The 14,046-nt window shown below is 36.5% G+C and overlaps 1 protein-coding gene across 4 annotated transcripts in view; it reads left to right on the forward strand.

Moving 5' to 3' along the window:
* Positions 1-541: 541 nt before the first annotated feature.
* Positions 542-14,046, forward strand: part of LOC110375901 (uncharacterized protein) — a 34,227-nt gene continuing 20,722 nt past the window's right edge. Inside the window, exons 1-3 of one of the 4 annotated variants that reach the window (XM_049838473.2) lie at positions 542-1,052; positions 7,275-7,378; positions 13,487-13,589. In XM_049838473.2, the coding sequence (XP_049694430.2) occupies positions 7,324-7,378; positions 13,487-13,589 (158 nt within the window). In that variant the 5' untranslated portion in view covers positions 542-1,052; positions 7,275-7,323. Of the gene's footprint in view, positions 1,053-7,274; positions 7,379-7,910; positions 7,952-9,440; positions 9,688-12,189; positions 12,521-13,486; positions 13,590-14,046 lie in introns of those variants that run through there. The other 3 variants (XM_049838474.2, XM_049838472.2, XM_049838471.2) reach the window with 3 other exon arrangements.

Raw genomic sequence — 14,046 nt, forward strand, 5'->3', positions numbered from 1 at the left:
GGACTACGACCCGGTGCAGCCACTCCACTTCCACAATAGTTCGATGATGTGAATCTTTATTTCAAGGTAAAAAAAAGAATTAACATCAATGGCAGATGTTTTTAAGATGACGAGTTTAGAATAATGCTAGGTATCTAGTGAACTGATGAGGTAAACTAGTCTTCGATTCAGCACACGTAAAGAGCATTTCAGATAGGTAAATGATGCCTGAAATAGTATAAATAAATGCTGATACTTTTTTACACCGCCTTTGAGATTTTATAAAAAACCGTAAAAGTTTTCTACAACATAAAAAAAACCGGCACCAATTATTCTCCAAAAATATGGATGGTTTTTGAGGTAAAATTAAGTTGAACTATTCAAAACAGTGATTTCTAGCGTCTAGTGCATTTTGATAATAATTTCTGTTGCAGTAGAATACCGATACCGAACGCAGACGAATGCAGGTTCAACAAAATAAAATAAAATGAACGTAACGTAATAATGAAATGACTTGCGAGACGAGGCGGGAAGGATAGGGGGCGCGGTAGAAGCCGTCGCGTGCCCCTCCACCCGCCTGCACACCCGCCGTCCCCGCAGTCAAGCGAGAGGCGACAGCTAGCCAGCTGCGCGTCTTGTGTTTTTCGGATTTTGCGGTGCGATCGACGTTCCTTTCTTATTTTGTTGTTATTTATATAAAAGTAATCAAGTTTAATTAGACAAGCTACGCGTGTGAACTTTATGTATGCAACACTGAAATCTAACAAGTCTGTGAACTTTTGCAGTGCATTGTGACTTTTAAAAGTGTTCGATACATGGATACCTGTGTCTTTTGTCTGTAAAACAGTGGATGATTATACGAGAGGTGGTGGTATTTAGTTGTTCAGTACGTTATTGTCAGATCTTGTGCCCGTGGACCCAACAGTGTGACCAGTGATTGTTGTCGTGGCCGGTTTCCAGTGAGGAAACTTTCCAAACGTGCATAAAACAGTGGGTAATGCTTTCCTAGCGAATGCGGGCCCTGCCTGCACGCATTCCGTAGGGAAGCAAGTGCCGGCAATAAGCATTTTACGGTGAGTAAAGCGCGTTCAAGTTCATCGTACTTTGACCTAAAATTATGACAACGGATGACAACGTCTGTTGACCAGCCCAGTGTCAAATGTCAAGACGTATCGTGCATTGCATGTCAGCGTGTGAAACGTTACTAGGGATTTATTACTGAACCAATGATAGTTCGTGGAAATAATGAATTAAATCCATAGTGGTATTTTAATTAGCTTGGAGAGGAGGCGAAACTAGTGCAGTGGGCTCAGACAGTTACAGGATATGGTCACCAGCTGGCTGGAAATCGCAGGCTAGGTTAACAAGTGGTTGTTCTCATTATTGGATAATAGAATGGTGGTTAGGCAACACTCCTGCTTGTCATTGTTCCAACTATTTTGCACATCACTTGATTTGTGGGCCACAGAACTGTTGTAGTGTTGCATTATTAAATTATGATTGTAGTGAATGCTACATAACTGCATTTGTAAATTAAAATATTTGCAGCTGATATACTGCTTTGCTGTAAGAAGGTAAGTATCATGGGTCTGTTAACAGAACAGTTTTTAAGGTAGAAAAAGATGGGCTTCCGACTGAAAACAAATAATTAATAACACTGCACAAATATTTATCTTTGTAGATTTGCTAAGCTTTACTCATTAGCAAGTTATTCTTTGAATGTAATGCTACTTTTACAAAGATCTGCCTAATATGTTAACGTTTTATCCATGTGTCAAAAATTGCTCCATTAGGATCCTAATGAAACAGTAGGATTCATCTTATTTACTTCTACATAGCTAGGTAAATAGATAACTTTCTCCTTTATTTAACACTAACTAGATGTTTCCCATTTTTAATCTGCTTGCTAAGGGAAGTACTTTCCATACCCAGAGAATTTAATATGAGACCAATGATTAATGTGGCTGTGTACTAGACAATAAAAACAAATTACATGGAACCAGAAATCATTCCCTAAAATGCCACAAATTCATGAGGAAAAAAACCATTTGGTAAAATAATCACTACAAAACAGAACTCTATTAGATAATAAAACAATTAATATTCATTGCACTCTGTATCAATCATGTAAATGATAATATTATTTAACTATGCAAATATATTTCATTTCCCCGCATTATAGAATGGACCACCCAGTTCATTTGATTCTGAGCCACTCTGCCACCTTCTTCTGTCATCAAGTAACACTTGAGAGCTTAGTAACATTTGATAAGCCACTACAACCATAATCTATTTCTGTTACACTTTTATTATCAGTCCACATGTTCCCATATACACCCTCCTTGTTATTTGTATTTTGCTTTTTTTTCTTTCATCCTGACTAAAAGAACCATAGACAAATGTTTTGGTGGTTTCGTAGGTGTTACTTCGTTAGTTATCTTATTAAAAAGTTGAGTAAATGTTAGTCAAAAACCTAATAGTTTTAGATCAGAAGATAAGTATGTGGTTATGAAAGTTTTTATGTAATATGTAATCTTTGTAATGTTACAGATATTGATTTTTGATGTATAATTTTGTAATGCTATCCGTAGTTATCCACATGGCATGACCTACATCCCTGTTTAAATGTAAATGTCACCGTAAGATTACAAACATCGTTAGATTACAATCTATCTCGAGAGATTGTAAACTGTCGAATTATTGTGAACACGTAACATCTGATTGCAATTTAACGCATTATTTTTCGCTATATTATAATCTATCGATGAGAAATTGTCAAATTGTCAACAGTCCGAAAGCTCTCCCTGATTGGTCAGTCTTTTTGTAAGATCGACCAATCACGACCAGCCGTTCTGTTGCCATGGAGTTCCCGTAGAGTTAGGAATGAATTTGTGTTTGAAGACAAACTACCTAATTGTTTTGTTTTTTTTTTATAAAAGTTTCTTATAATTTTCCAATTTCATTTAAATAAAACTACTTTTACGGATTTTATCGCGGTCGATTTTAAACGTCGGGATTAAATAATATAATATAACCGCGATGAAATCCGTAAAAGTAGTTTTATTTAAATGTCTAATATTCGCGTAAGTGTCAGAAATCAATATGTTTCCAATTTCAATTTGTGTTTGAAGAATAAATATTTCGTTACAATTGGTTCTCTCCATATGTCAGGAATATAATTTAAATACTCGTACTAAATAATAAATACTTGAAGAATTTTTGAAGAGCATTTATTTTATTTAACTGACACCTCTATTTCATTCCTAACTCTACGGGAACTCCATGGGAACAGAACGGATTATTGGTCGATCTTACAAAAAGACTGACCAATCAGGGAGAGCTTTCGGACAGTTGACAATTTGACAATTTGTCATCGATAGATTACAATAAAGCGAAAAACAATGCGTTAAATTGCAATCAGATGTTACGGTTCACAATAATTCGACAGTTTACAATCTCTCGAGATAGATTGTAATCTAACGATGTTTGTAATCTTACGGTGACATAAATAAACTTTTCAGTTGCTCTGGTTATCAATATCGTGATGTTTTTGATATTACGGACAGCATAATCATGACCTGCTGTTTTCTGAGGTTTCACCAAAAGAACTTCTTCCAGTACCTGGACAAAATATAGTCTTTAAGCCAAAATATGTTACTTGGGATAGAGTCTAGTTAACAAAACTGTTTCTTCTTTATTATATTAGAATGGATATCTTTGAGAATATAATTTTAGTCATTTCCTTTCCTACTTAAAGAACCACCCCAAATAACATACAATTCCCAGATTTTCAACAACAAAATAGTTTTATTTAATATAAATAATAAATAAAATCAAAATAAAATATGCAATTAAAACTGCAGAATTACCTACTTAACTGAGTAGTAGTTATTACTTTTACTGAGAAAGTACCATTGTTAAGATTTCTAAGCATCTTGGAATCTTCATGTTTTCACAGTGCATGTTTGTTGTTAAACTATGCATACAAAGACAATGAATGAATGACATGCTTAAATCCACATACATATTCTGAGATTCTCTTCAGCATACAACAAGTATGCAACAATGTCATTGTTTTTCTTAATGCCTATTATACTAGCCAGTAACATTAGAACAATATTTTTATGCATTTTTTTTATTTATTAATGACTCTGTGGACTGCTTGCATTGAACGTATAAAGCTGGATATTTTTTTAACGTAATAATTTCTGTCATCAATCATCAGTCTGGCTGTAATGAAGCACAGTTTGAATGAAATTTTAATATTGCCAATCAATCTTACTTGCAGTTGTGTTGTGACAAAAATTTAAATATGTAACATGATACTGTACCAAGACTTTATTTAATTAGAAATGATAAAGAAGGCTTTTTGGGTCAGACTGCAATAAGTTAAGGTATGTATGGTTTCGATTTCAATATTGAGCTTTGGTTTGGTACTTGGAGTTTCTCATGGGAGTACTCATGGAGTTTCTTGCCCGTTCTTCTCCATAGGAAGCTACTTTTGGAATGGGCAACTAGAATCACATGTAGTCATATTTTTGACGTTCTAAAGTGCTTGTAAAGGACTAAATTAAATAAAAGATTTGACTTTTTGGTACCTTAGTAGTATGTATTAATATATTCTTTGCACAACTCCTAGTTAATAAAGTTCTGTATGTATAAAAAACATTTCGAAACTATTCTGTTTTGGTTCTCAGGTTGCCAAAATCTGAACAAAATTTAAATGTTTGATAATAGTTTGGTATTAAGTTAACTTTCATGTTCAGCCATGAAGAAGAGACTCAATTCTAATTAATCCAAAATAATTAATTAAATAATTTCTTTTCAATTCTCATACATTTATATGCATAAAGAATCTTCAGGCAGATGTTTGCTATGGCAAAGTTTTTGAACTAACTTTACAGTAGATCTTAAGACAAGACCACTCTTAAAAGACTGAAGCGAAGGACAGAAATGATAGCAAAGCCTAATCAAAACCACAAGATCAAATAGTAGCAATTAAAGTAAATTATACCAATTTTTGTTATCAATTTTTTTTGTTTTATAATATTGTCTAGCTAGTGAAGAGTTGCTTCTACTATCTGAGGTGTAAAAGATCCAATTTCACTTATTACGTTCTTGCAAAACGTGACTCGGTATCACTTTTCCTGTAATCTAGGATAGTACTTATTTGTTACTATGCGTTCACTGTAGTAGCCAGTCTAAAAATAATAAGGATGATATTATGCCTATGAAGCAAGCTGTCACTTGTAAGACTTTTTGATCTTTGACCCTCAAAAGTACCTTGCCGGTGTATTCTTTCATACATTAATCTAATTACTCAATTATATGTAAATCTAGGCAGTTGATATGGTAAAACTATTGTTAATAAGTTATCGCCATAATGTACCATAAATACACATTATGTACCGTAAACAAAACTTATAAAATGTTACCATTCTAAAGTGTAAACCGATCACATGTAAACATGACTGTGAAAAAACGAAAGAAGTAAAATCTTTTAAAACGTCATGCTCCCAATGAGTTATGAGTTTTCGAATTCAGAAATCTGAAAGTGCGAAATTCATAAGTTTGTAAAATTGAATTGGATTTAAATCACTCGTGAATTCGATATGCGCCATCGGAATTTTCACGAGCTATTCAAAAATTATGGTACCGTTTTTTTTTATTCAATGCACCAAGAACCAAGTTCTGTATGGAGTTGTTAAAGATTTCTCAACAAGCCACCTATAGAAGTACATCTGTTAATTCTCCTAGTTTATACAGCCGCAATGTTTAATTCCTTTGTTCTGGTCGGGAGTACCTAGTTCTGATGACTAACGCTTAGCAGTCAACATTAGCTTAGTTATTAGTGCATCGCTCTTGCAATTGTTTTTATGGGAACCTATAGCGATTATAATGATTCGAGATTAAAATAGAAACCACCTTGTTAATTTTTGTATGGAGTTGATATGGGTTATTCAGGTACATTGGTAGTTTGTCCGTTTATGCGGTGATGACGGCATGCTGCAATTACACATCCGCCATCCAAGCTTGATGACGGTGACATCATCGTCAACCGCATTTTGCTCGTAGTATTGTAATAGCCAAGTTCAAACACCCATAACTTTGATGAAAATGAATATTTATTCGGAGATACAGACCACACGGTAGGATAAATTACGCGAATTAGTACTTAGCTAGCCCTTAGTCCGTAATTAAAGTTCCTAATTTACAAGGCGCTAACTAACATTTCCGCGACAAGTCCAACAGCACCCTAAAACTGGCAAGCCACAAACAGTTCTCAATAACTGTCATATAAAGACTTCAGTAATAGAAAACCTGGTTTGGTGCTAGAAGAATACAAAATCATCAACTTTTGGTGGTTCCCAATTATCTGAAATTAGCCTTTGACGGCTTAGCTAATATGAGTCTTAAAGAAATAAATCTTCAATGTAATAACTTACCCACTCTCTCGGCTGAAGATTATTGTAATCGAGAAGATTACAAGATATTATCTTTATGACCTTTTGATGTCCTTGTAGGATTTCAGATGAATTGGCTGTGGCATCCAATTGAGCAATAAATGAAGGTCTTATCAATTATGATTTAAAATAATCAAGATGTACGTGATGAATTCTGTAATGTATCTTATTATCTTTCTCGACAGAACCTATATTAATTGTTCTACGTTATCACATGCATGATTGGTTACTTTTATCGGTTAATTAACAATAAAATGCCCACTTTCTGTTCACTTTTTCCTGCTGTCAATCTAAAACCTAGCGCAGCGCAGTAATTGCAACCGCAATACTTGTGAAACAGACGGCCTTGTTACGTAACAACGTAATCACTACTCATAGTGATGATAAGCAATAAAAACATGCACTGCTCCATTGCTCTACAAAAATTAACAGATTCAGGTGTCGAGAGTATAGAAGCCTAACGATCTATCTGCGTCAAAAATTGTAAGGGTGTTTGTAAAGTATCTAAAAAAAGAGTAAGGCAGCTAGAAGCACTGTTGAAAAACAGTTGGTGGTGAAGTGGTTGACCCCAAAGTATAAGAATGTCATCCACCAAATATGGCTGTACTCCCCAGAGAATTTTTAAGATGCTGAATTGATAGTAACAGCATTGGTCCAAGTGCAGCCGATGAAGAAACTTCGCTTTTCTAGACGGGACTAATCGTGTTTTTCTGTTAGTAAATTCCCTGGGATATTACGGAGAGCTGATAGCCAAAGGGGTCATTATGTCTTCGCCCTTAGGGAAATACATACAAGCTGCTTTTATTAATGTTGTGATTACTGTGTGTACAGAGAGGCGAGCGGCGCGGGTGGCGGGGCGGGCAGCGTTGGGCTGCTGGCCATGAACGCCACCCAGGTGCAGTGCGAGCCCCACGACTCGGTCGTGCTCATTAAATGTAAGTAACACCCACTCATATTAACCGTAACGTTTTAAGTATACAGGCATTATCTGTTATCAACTTTGAGCTAGGTTTACACTACACCAACGTACACTGTAGTACCTACTAAGCAATTTGCGTAACCAACGAGTGTCTTTGTTTGATCTCTAGTGGAACACGAAGAAAGTGCCCTATCTGCTGCACTACTGCTGTTGACGTATGAACAGCAATAACTGTATGTGTCCCAGAATAAGCTTATGACCAACCTTAATGCGAACAAACTCTAAAGTCAATTGTTGATCATCATTGTTGTTATTGTTCTCGATAAGTGCAATTGCGCGCACTGCAAATTGCAGTTGGCTTCGGATCAGTCTGTCTGTTTACACTGTTTACGCACGAAAGTTGTTGTTCAAATAATCCATGATCGTAAAATGTGTGGCAACCAAGATTGAAAAACACAAGTCCAGCCAGCATTGGATAACATGAATGTAATTTGTTGCTAATTATTACAATGCGTTGTTATTATATTCTATTGTGTTAATTTTCCTAGGGGAACAAATGCTACAACATGGCTGCATTCCATTTTGTCTAGTGAGTATCATAGATTGGTGTTGCGGCTAAGCCTGATGTGATATCGATAAGCACTAGAGACATTGTTGTCATAGATTATGTATTATTATGTTATCAAAATATCCCGACACTTTTTATCCGTCGTTGTGTTTATGCTGCTAAACGTAAGCCAGTGGCTGACTCATGCCTCTTGCTCAGACAGCGATCGCATCTCATTTTAGACTTGATGTTACATTTTAGAACCCTTGAATATGCATAGAATCTTCCACGATGTCTAGACCTCAGCGATTATGCCTTATAGCGCTAGATGCACATGCTTATATGGAAATATATTTAGATCAATAATGTTGATTTAATAGCGTCGGTCGTCAGTCAAACTTATACATTGATTAATCAGTCTAGCGCCGGGCTCGCCAATCGCCATAGATTCATTGGCCTCATTGCAATATGCTTTTATGTATTTTTGGACTGGTCTCTGCGTACTGCGTCACTGTTCGGTGTGTTGTTCGCTGGCACGACCATTTGATTGCATACGTCTTGATTATTTGATATGCATTCGTATTAATTCATGTGTCTTGTTGCAAAGGCCCAGCAATTTGTCATACACGAACGGTTCTGCAATATTTATACTCAGTTATTATGTGTTATTACATGTCTTGAATATCTTCTCAGCGTGTGGTATGCATTATTATGAACTGTCTGTGTAATGTAAATGCAATAATGAGACGTTCGTCAATCGCATGCCATCTGACTGAAATTACCCTTGAACTCGCCTGGCTGACGCAATATACTCATACAAACATCGAGGACTATGACACTTCTAAAAGCAAGCATCTGCAAACACTTTATGTAAATATCAACTTCAATCGCTTCAAATGTTCAAAGTTCACATATATCCCACACTTTTTCATAGACAGTCTAACCTTGCTTACCATATTCTGATTATTTTCTGTGCGTTTAACGTGTGAGTATAAGTAAAGCCTGTTCCTTTCAGAGATCATGCAGTTGAATTACACAGTTTCATTAATGAAACCAGACCCTTCATTTCCTTATATGCGGTTATCCTATTCCTAGTTATGTGTCACATTAATGGTAATTTACCATATTGAATCAGCTCACAAACAAAATGCTGTTCTCGTAATAAATCGACATGCAAAAAGCCCGCTCCCAAAATTACCATTTGTGACGTCTTTTTGTAGGAAAGTGACAGGATGATGGGCATTAACGGCTATTGTTGCAATAAATATTCAAATACCATGAAAAAGGAATGGTTGCGACAATGTCAGCGATCTCTTTACTGTGTCCTAACGATTAATATTCCCTTCTGAACTCGCCATTTCTACAAATAGTAACAATTGTGTTTATTTCTGTCACTGAAAGTTCCCCCGTTGCCGCCGTCGATGCGCTCAATTGATGCGGGAGGCGCACATATTTACAATTAGCTTTGTTTGCGTGGCTTGATAATAATAATTGCTGGACATAAGCCAATGTTAGTATTAATTTTTCAACATGGCGGAGTGGTAGGCTCGGCAATTGCCGCAAGCACCAATTATGTTAATCCGGGTTAGTTTTGAAGGGACTGTGCAGTACGGTGCACGTTGCGAACGATGCATTTATTAATTTGTAGAAGTTATGTGAGAAAGTTGTGTTGTTTTTGTGTGTGCGCCGGTTCTGTGCGACAATGCAGTTTACGTTGGTAATCGTCGTAAACAAAGTGAAGCTATGTCCGGTGATAGAAGAGCCGCTGAAACCGATTGGTAATGCAATTCCACGTTTAGTATGTAAAGTTTTGTCTGGATGATTTCATACGTATTACGTTTTCCTCCAAGGATATCGCCGTCTGAAATTAAGTTTCTATTTCAGTTTGTGGTAATATCTGTTTGTTTGGCCGTTGCACACATACCCACTGATTGTACTTGCAAATTAACCCACGAACCAGTACAATTTCTTACTTGACGAAAATAAACCCAAAAAAATTGTAGGAGCAGAAGTGGTCACCAAACTTCTGAATCTGGAACCTATTAAATAACTGCACACAGAGTCCACTATAGTAGTATTTACATTCCGTTATCAACAACCTAGTTTATGGAATACACACTTTCTGATAACCTGTATCGAAAAGTTCCGATTGTAGTTATTCCCACGAACAAGGAAATCTAAATATCATACGCGTATTAAAGACAATCAAAAGCCGCTTTACATTAATTTGCACTTATAACGGGTCCAAATTATAAAAAAGTCAGCGACATGCACTATTACCCAGATAAACCTGCGAAATGATTCGTCAAACATATTTAACCTAGAATTATAATCGACGTTAATCACGAACAGCTCAATCTACTTGGTCCGTGATTATGCGATGGCACCGTTAGCATGGTAGGTGTCGCCAGCCGGGGCCCATGTGTGGCGACATCGCCTCCGAACAATATTGTAAGTGACATTCTTAACCATCTGAATAAACGTAATTGAACAATTCCTATCAACCCATTGCCCTTATCTACTTGTTGCGGTAGTTGGACAAATTCGAGACACAATTGGTCGCAGCTAATCATTGTCGTGTCTTTAAATTCAGTGCACGCAAGTGGGACATATTCATTGTTTGATGCAGGCTAGTCTAGTCATATTTCCGTTTTAACATGGAAATATATTCCAGAAAACCACAATTGAAATTACCTTAATTACTAAACCGAATTGATATTGTTATGTGTAATTTACTGACTAAGAGCCCAATGACTCCTTTAATTGACGTCAAACAAACAATATAGGATAATGACCAAGGAGATGTGCATTAGAATGTTCCCTCATATGCACACCATGCGTCAGAAATTATGTCAAGCACATAATAGTCGGCTTGATCGGTCGGCTGCAACGCCCTATTTGCTTCACTCTTATCTGAAACTTGTAGGTAATATGGTCGTATGAATCATAATATCTAGGCGGCCTAACAATGAGGCTGACTGACGGGGCGCGGCGCGGCTTCTCAGATCTCACCATTCTCGACCCACTGCGATACTCAGATTATGCTGACCGAACATAAATCGAATCTTGTTATGGACCTGCTATTTCGCTATTTACATTTACCTGCATCAGATTATCCCATCTAATGAGGTTATCGGTTTCCACCCAGTTACTATTGTTCCGATTTCTGTATCTCTGTGCTTTATTAGTAACTTGCCTAAAATGTCTAGTCTTAAATTGTCTAAGATGTAGTATAGACGTGCTCGTGTTCCGCCTGAACGACGCTGATTCTCGAACATTATTCTAATTTGACCGAAACACATATTGAAGAACTGTAATCTCGGCCTGGATTCAAAGTCGGTCAGTTGATATCTGCGTATAATAAAGAAATTATTTATTCACAAAATACAGGCGAAATGTTTGCGAACATAGCGTTAGAAGTCTGCGTCTACTACGCTTGAACGTCTTTTGTTAAATCAATAGGTATGATAGTAACAGTGTTCCGCGTGTTTCTTTTAGACCATAGGTGTAGCTATGCTGGCTTCGATCTTTAATATTTTAGCAAGATTTTGTACTTTTTAAAGATTATTTACAAAATTGTACCAATTAAATGATTGCTCAGTAAAATATAGGTCTAAAACATTACAATTGTAATTACAATAGCCCATTTAAGTCATGATTTGGTCTTTAATGCTATCTTTGCCTGTCAATTTGATTTATCTCTCACCCCGTCATTGTAGTATCTAACAGTAGGGGTCAACAATGTTCAGGATGTAGACGTCTTAAATTCGTTCATGACGATAACAGAAACTGAAGACAGGGTTGCTTCTGCAAACGGACACGAATTTATTATTGCGACTACTCTAAATTCTAGTTGGCCACAAAGTTTGGAGTATAAACATGTTACAAAATAATTGTTTCTCTCCCCATAATCATTATACAAACCAGTTACTTCAAATCGCGAAACCCTCGGACCACGTATTATATCAAAGTATAAACAAACCACCTTAATGATCTCATCTCCTAATTTCGTTACATATGAATGGACTGTTGTAAATGTCGGTATGCCCGTCAGTCGGTCACAGAACTAGTTTGTTATGTTAATTTGCTAATCTAATACCGGCTGTATGGATAAAACAATAACCACCATACAAAAGCATCAACAAACTGAGTAAATATAATTTAATAGCCATTAACGACCGTTAACGGGTCGTCAACCCTGGTCAGTGCTGGACCCTGCGGACCGCGGACCGCTGCGGTTGTTAACAAATAACTTACTATCACTCGTTGAACAGTGAACACCATCAGCTCATTGAGAACTTCTCGCTTAGTATGTGATCAAACATCGCGATGTCGACACGTGGCCGACGTTAATTGTGTTTATTGTGATTTAAATTAGCCAATTAAATACTCATTCGTTGTAATATTTACATAATCAATATGTTTTATAAACCCACTGTGCAGTGTTAACTACCGTGATATTATTTCGAGAACCTTGATCTCGCAATAGAGGGCGCAATTACGTAACGTGTGCTGTGATGGATATGTACCGGTATGGTGACACGAAGAATGCAAGAAAGTGTGATAAAATAACTAAAATTAAACACAAGTTGATAAAGAAGCACAGGCTAAGTAGGTAGTTACGCTAGTTATTAGTTTTCAATTCATCATGGTCTCGTTTGAAATACATTCATATGCAGAAGTTTTAACGTCTTTTAAGTCTCGTGTTAGAAACGACTTGGGCGTATTTACAAAACGTGGTCGCCTCAGCAGCCTACACTCGCGTTCAAGGCCTCTAATCCAATTAATCAGCGTTTCGACTTATGGAGCCGATCCGATATAACTCCGAAAGGATGCTCTCAACGTACATATTCCTTCGTATGTTTCTCCATTTTGCTTTTCATGCTGAATTAAGCTTGCCAAATTGATGTTGCGTCAATTTTTTTGTTCTTAAAAAAAGAATCACACATTCGCTTTGCAATTTAGAATGTTTCGCTGTCTATTTATTCCAAATTCGGTATTGCTTCGTACATAATAATTGTATTATCTATGGAAATTAGGACCCGTATGTAACTACCAATTTTTTTGTTCTTATCATTCAATTACAAGACTTCACTAATTCAAGGTTAACACAATATTTATACGCACGAGTTACAACAGTATACGTTACCATGCCTCTTCGAGACTGTCCGACAGTTAGATAAGAAAATAGTAAAGTTTATCTCCAGTAGTTTATGATGTGCGACAAACGAACTGCTTGGTAGTTACTTAATGTTATAACGAGTTCCAGATTTCCAAATTTCTTGGAAACCTAATCATGTTTTGACCGACATTGTTTGAGTTATTGATTTAAACAATGCTGACATTATAATAAGAATATAGTACAGCGTTCCCTTTATATTGCTTAACATTCCTCGAACCCTGCTAGCGCCCCGAAATAGTGCTACATGTTTAGTTTTTAAAAGAATGCATCCTGCAATTCCTCCAATCCTTAACCCTTCCCCTAGACACTTATCTTAGCATTTATTTTTTTTCTTTTGTTTTCTAACTTTTGTAATTCATCAAATCAGGATATTAATGTGTTGTATTCTCTATCAGGTGAGCATCGGTCAGCTGGCGGCAGTTGGGAGGAGCCAGTGAGCGCCGTGCGGAATACACCGCTCCGGCGCTCACAGCGGCTCAACTCGACCCTGGACTCCAGGTAACGAACCATTGTTTTTTTACACCACCTATCCGGTTTCTTTTGTATCGGTATTCACTCCGGACATACTGTTCTTATTATTCAAAGTTTTGTGTTATGTGGGATCCTTTACACCTTTAGACGCTCTCACTATGTAGGATATGTTTGCGTCATTATCTTGATTAGATGCCTTGTCTTTGTATGACTAATCTTAAAAGTTCTAGGACTCCTTTTGCCTTTGTCAAACAGAAACAAAATGATCATCAATTTAATGTTGTGTTAACTTGTATAGTTAAAACGGCGCAAAGCAATAAACATTACAGTTAATGCTGTAGCTGCAATAAAATGATCTATTGCAATATTAATTATTATGATGTATTAAATCGATTCTGCCAGTAGTAATACAAAGTTTAGTATCACGTATGTTACACATGTACAGATTGTGTGGCTACAAGCAGAAAGACGTTTAGTGGTGTCA

The sequence above is a fragment of the Helicoverpa armigera genome, chromosome 8 (assembly GCF_030705265.1).
Source record: "Helicoverpa armigera isolate CAAS_96S chromosome 8, ASM3070526v1, whole genome shotgun sequence".
Lineage (NCBI taxonomy): Eukaryota > Metazoa > Arthropoda > Insecta > Lepidoptera > Noctuidae > Helicoverpa > Helicoverpa armigera.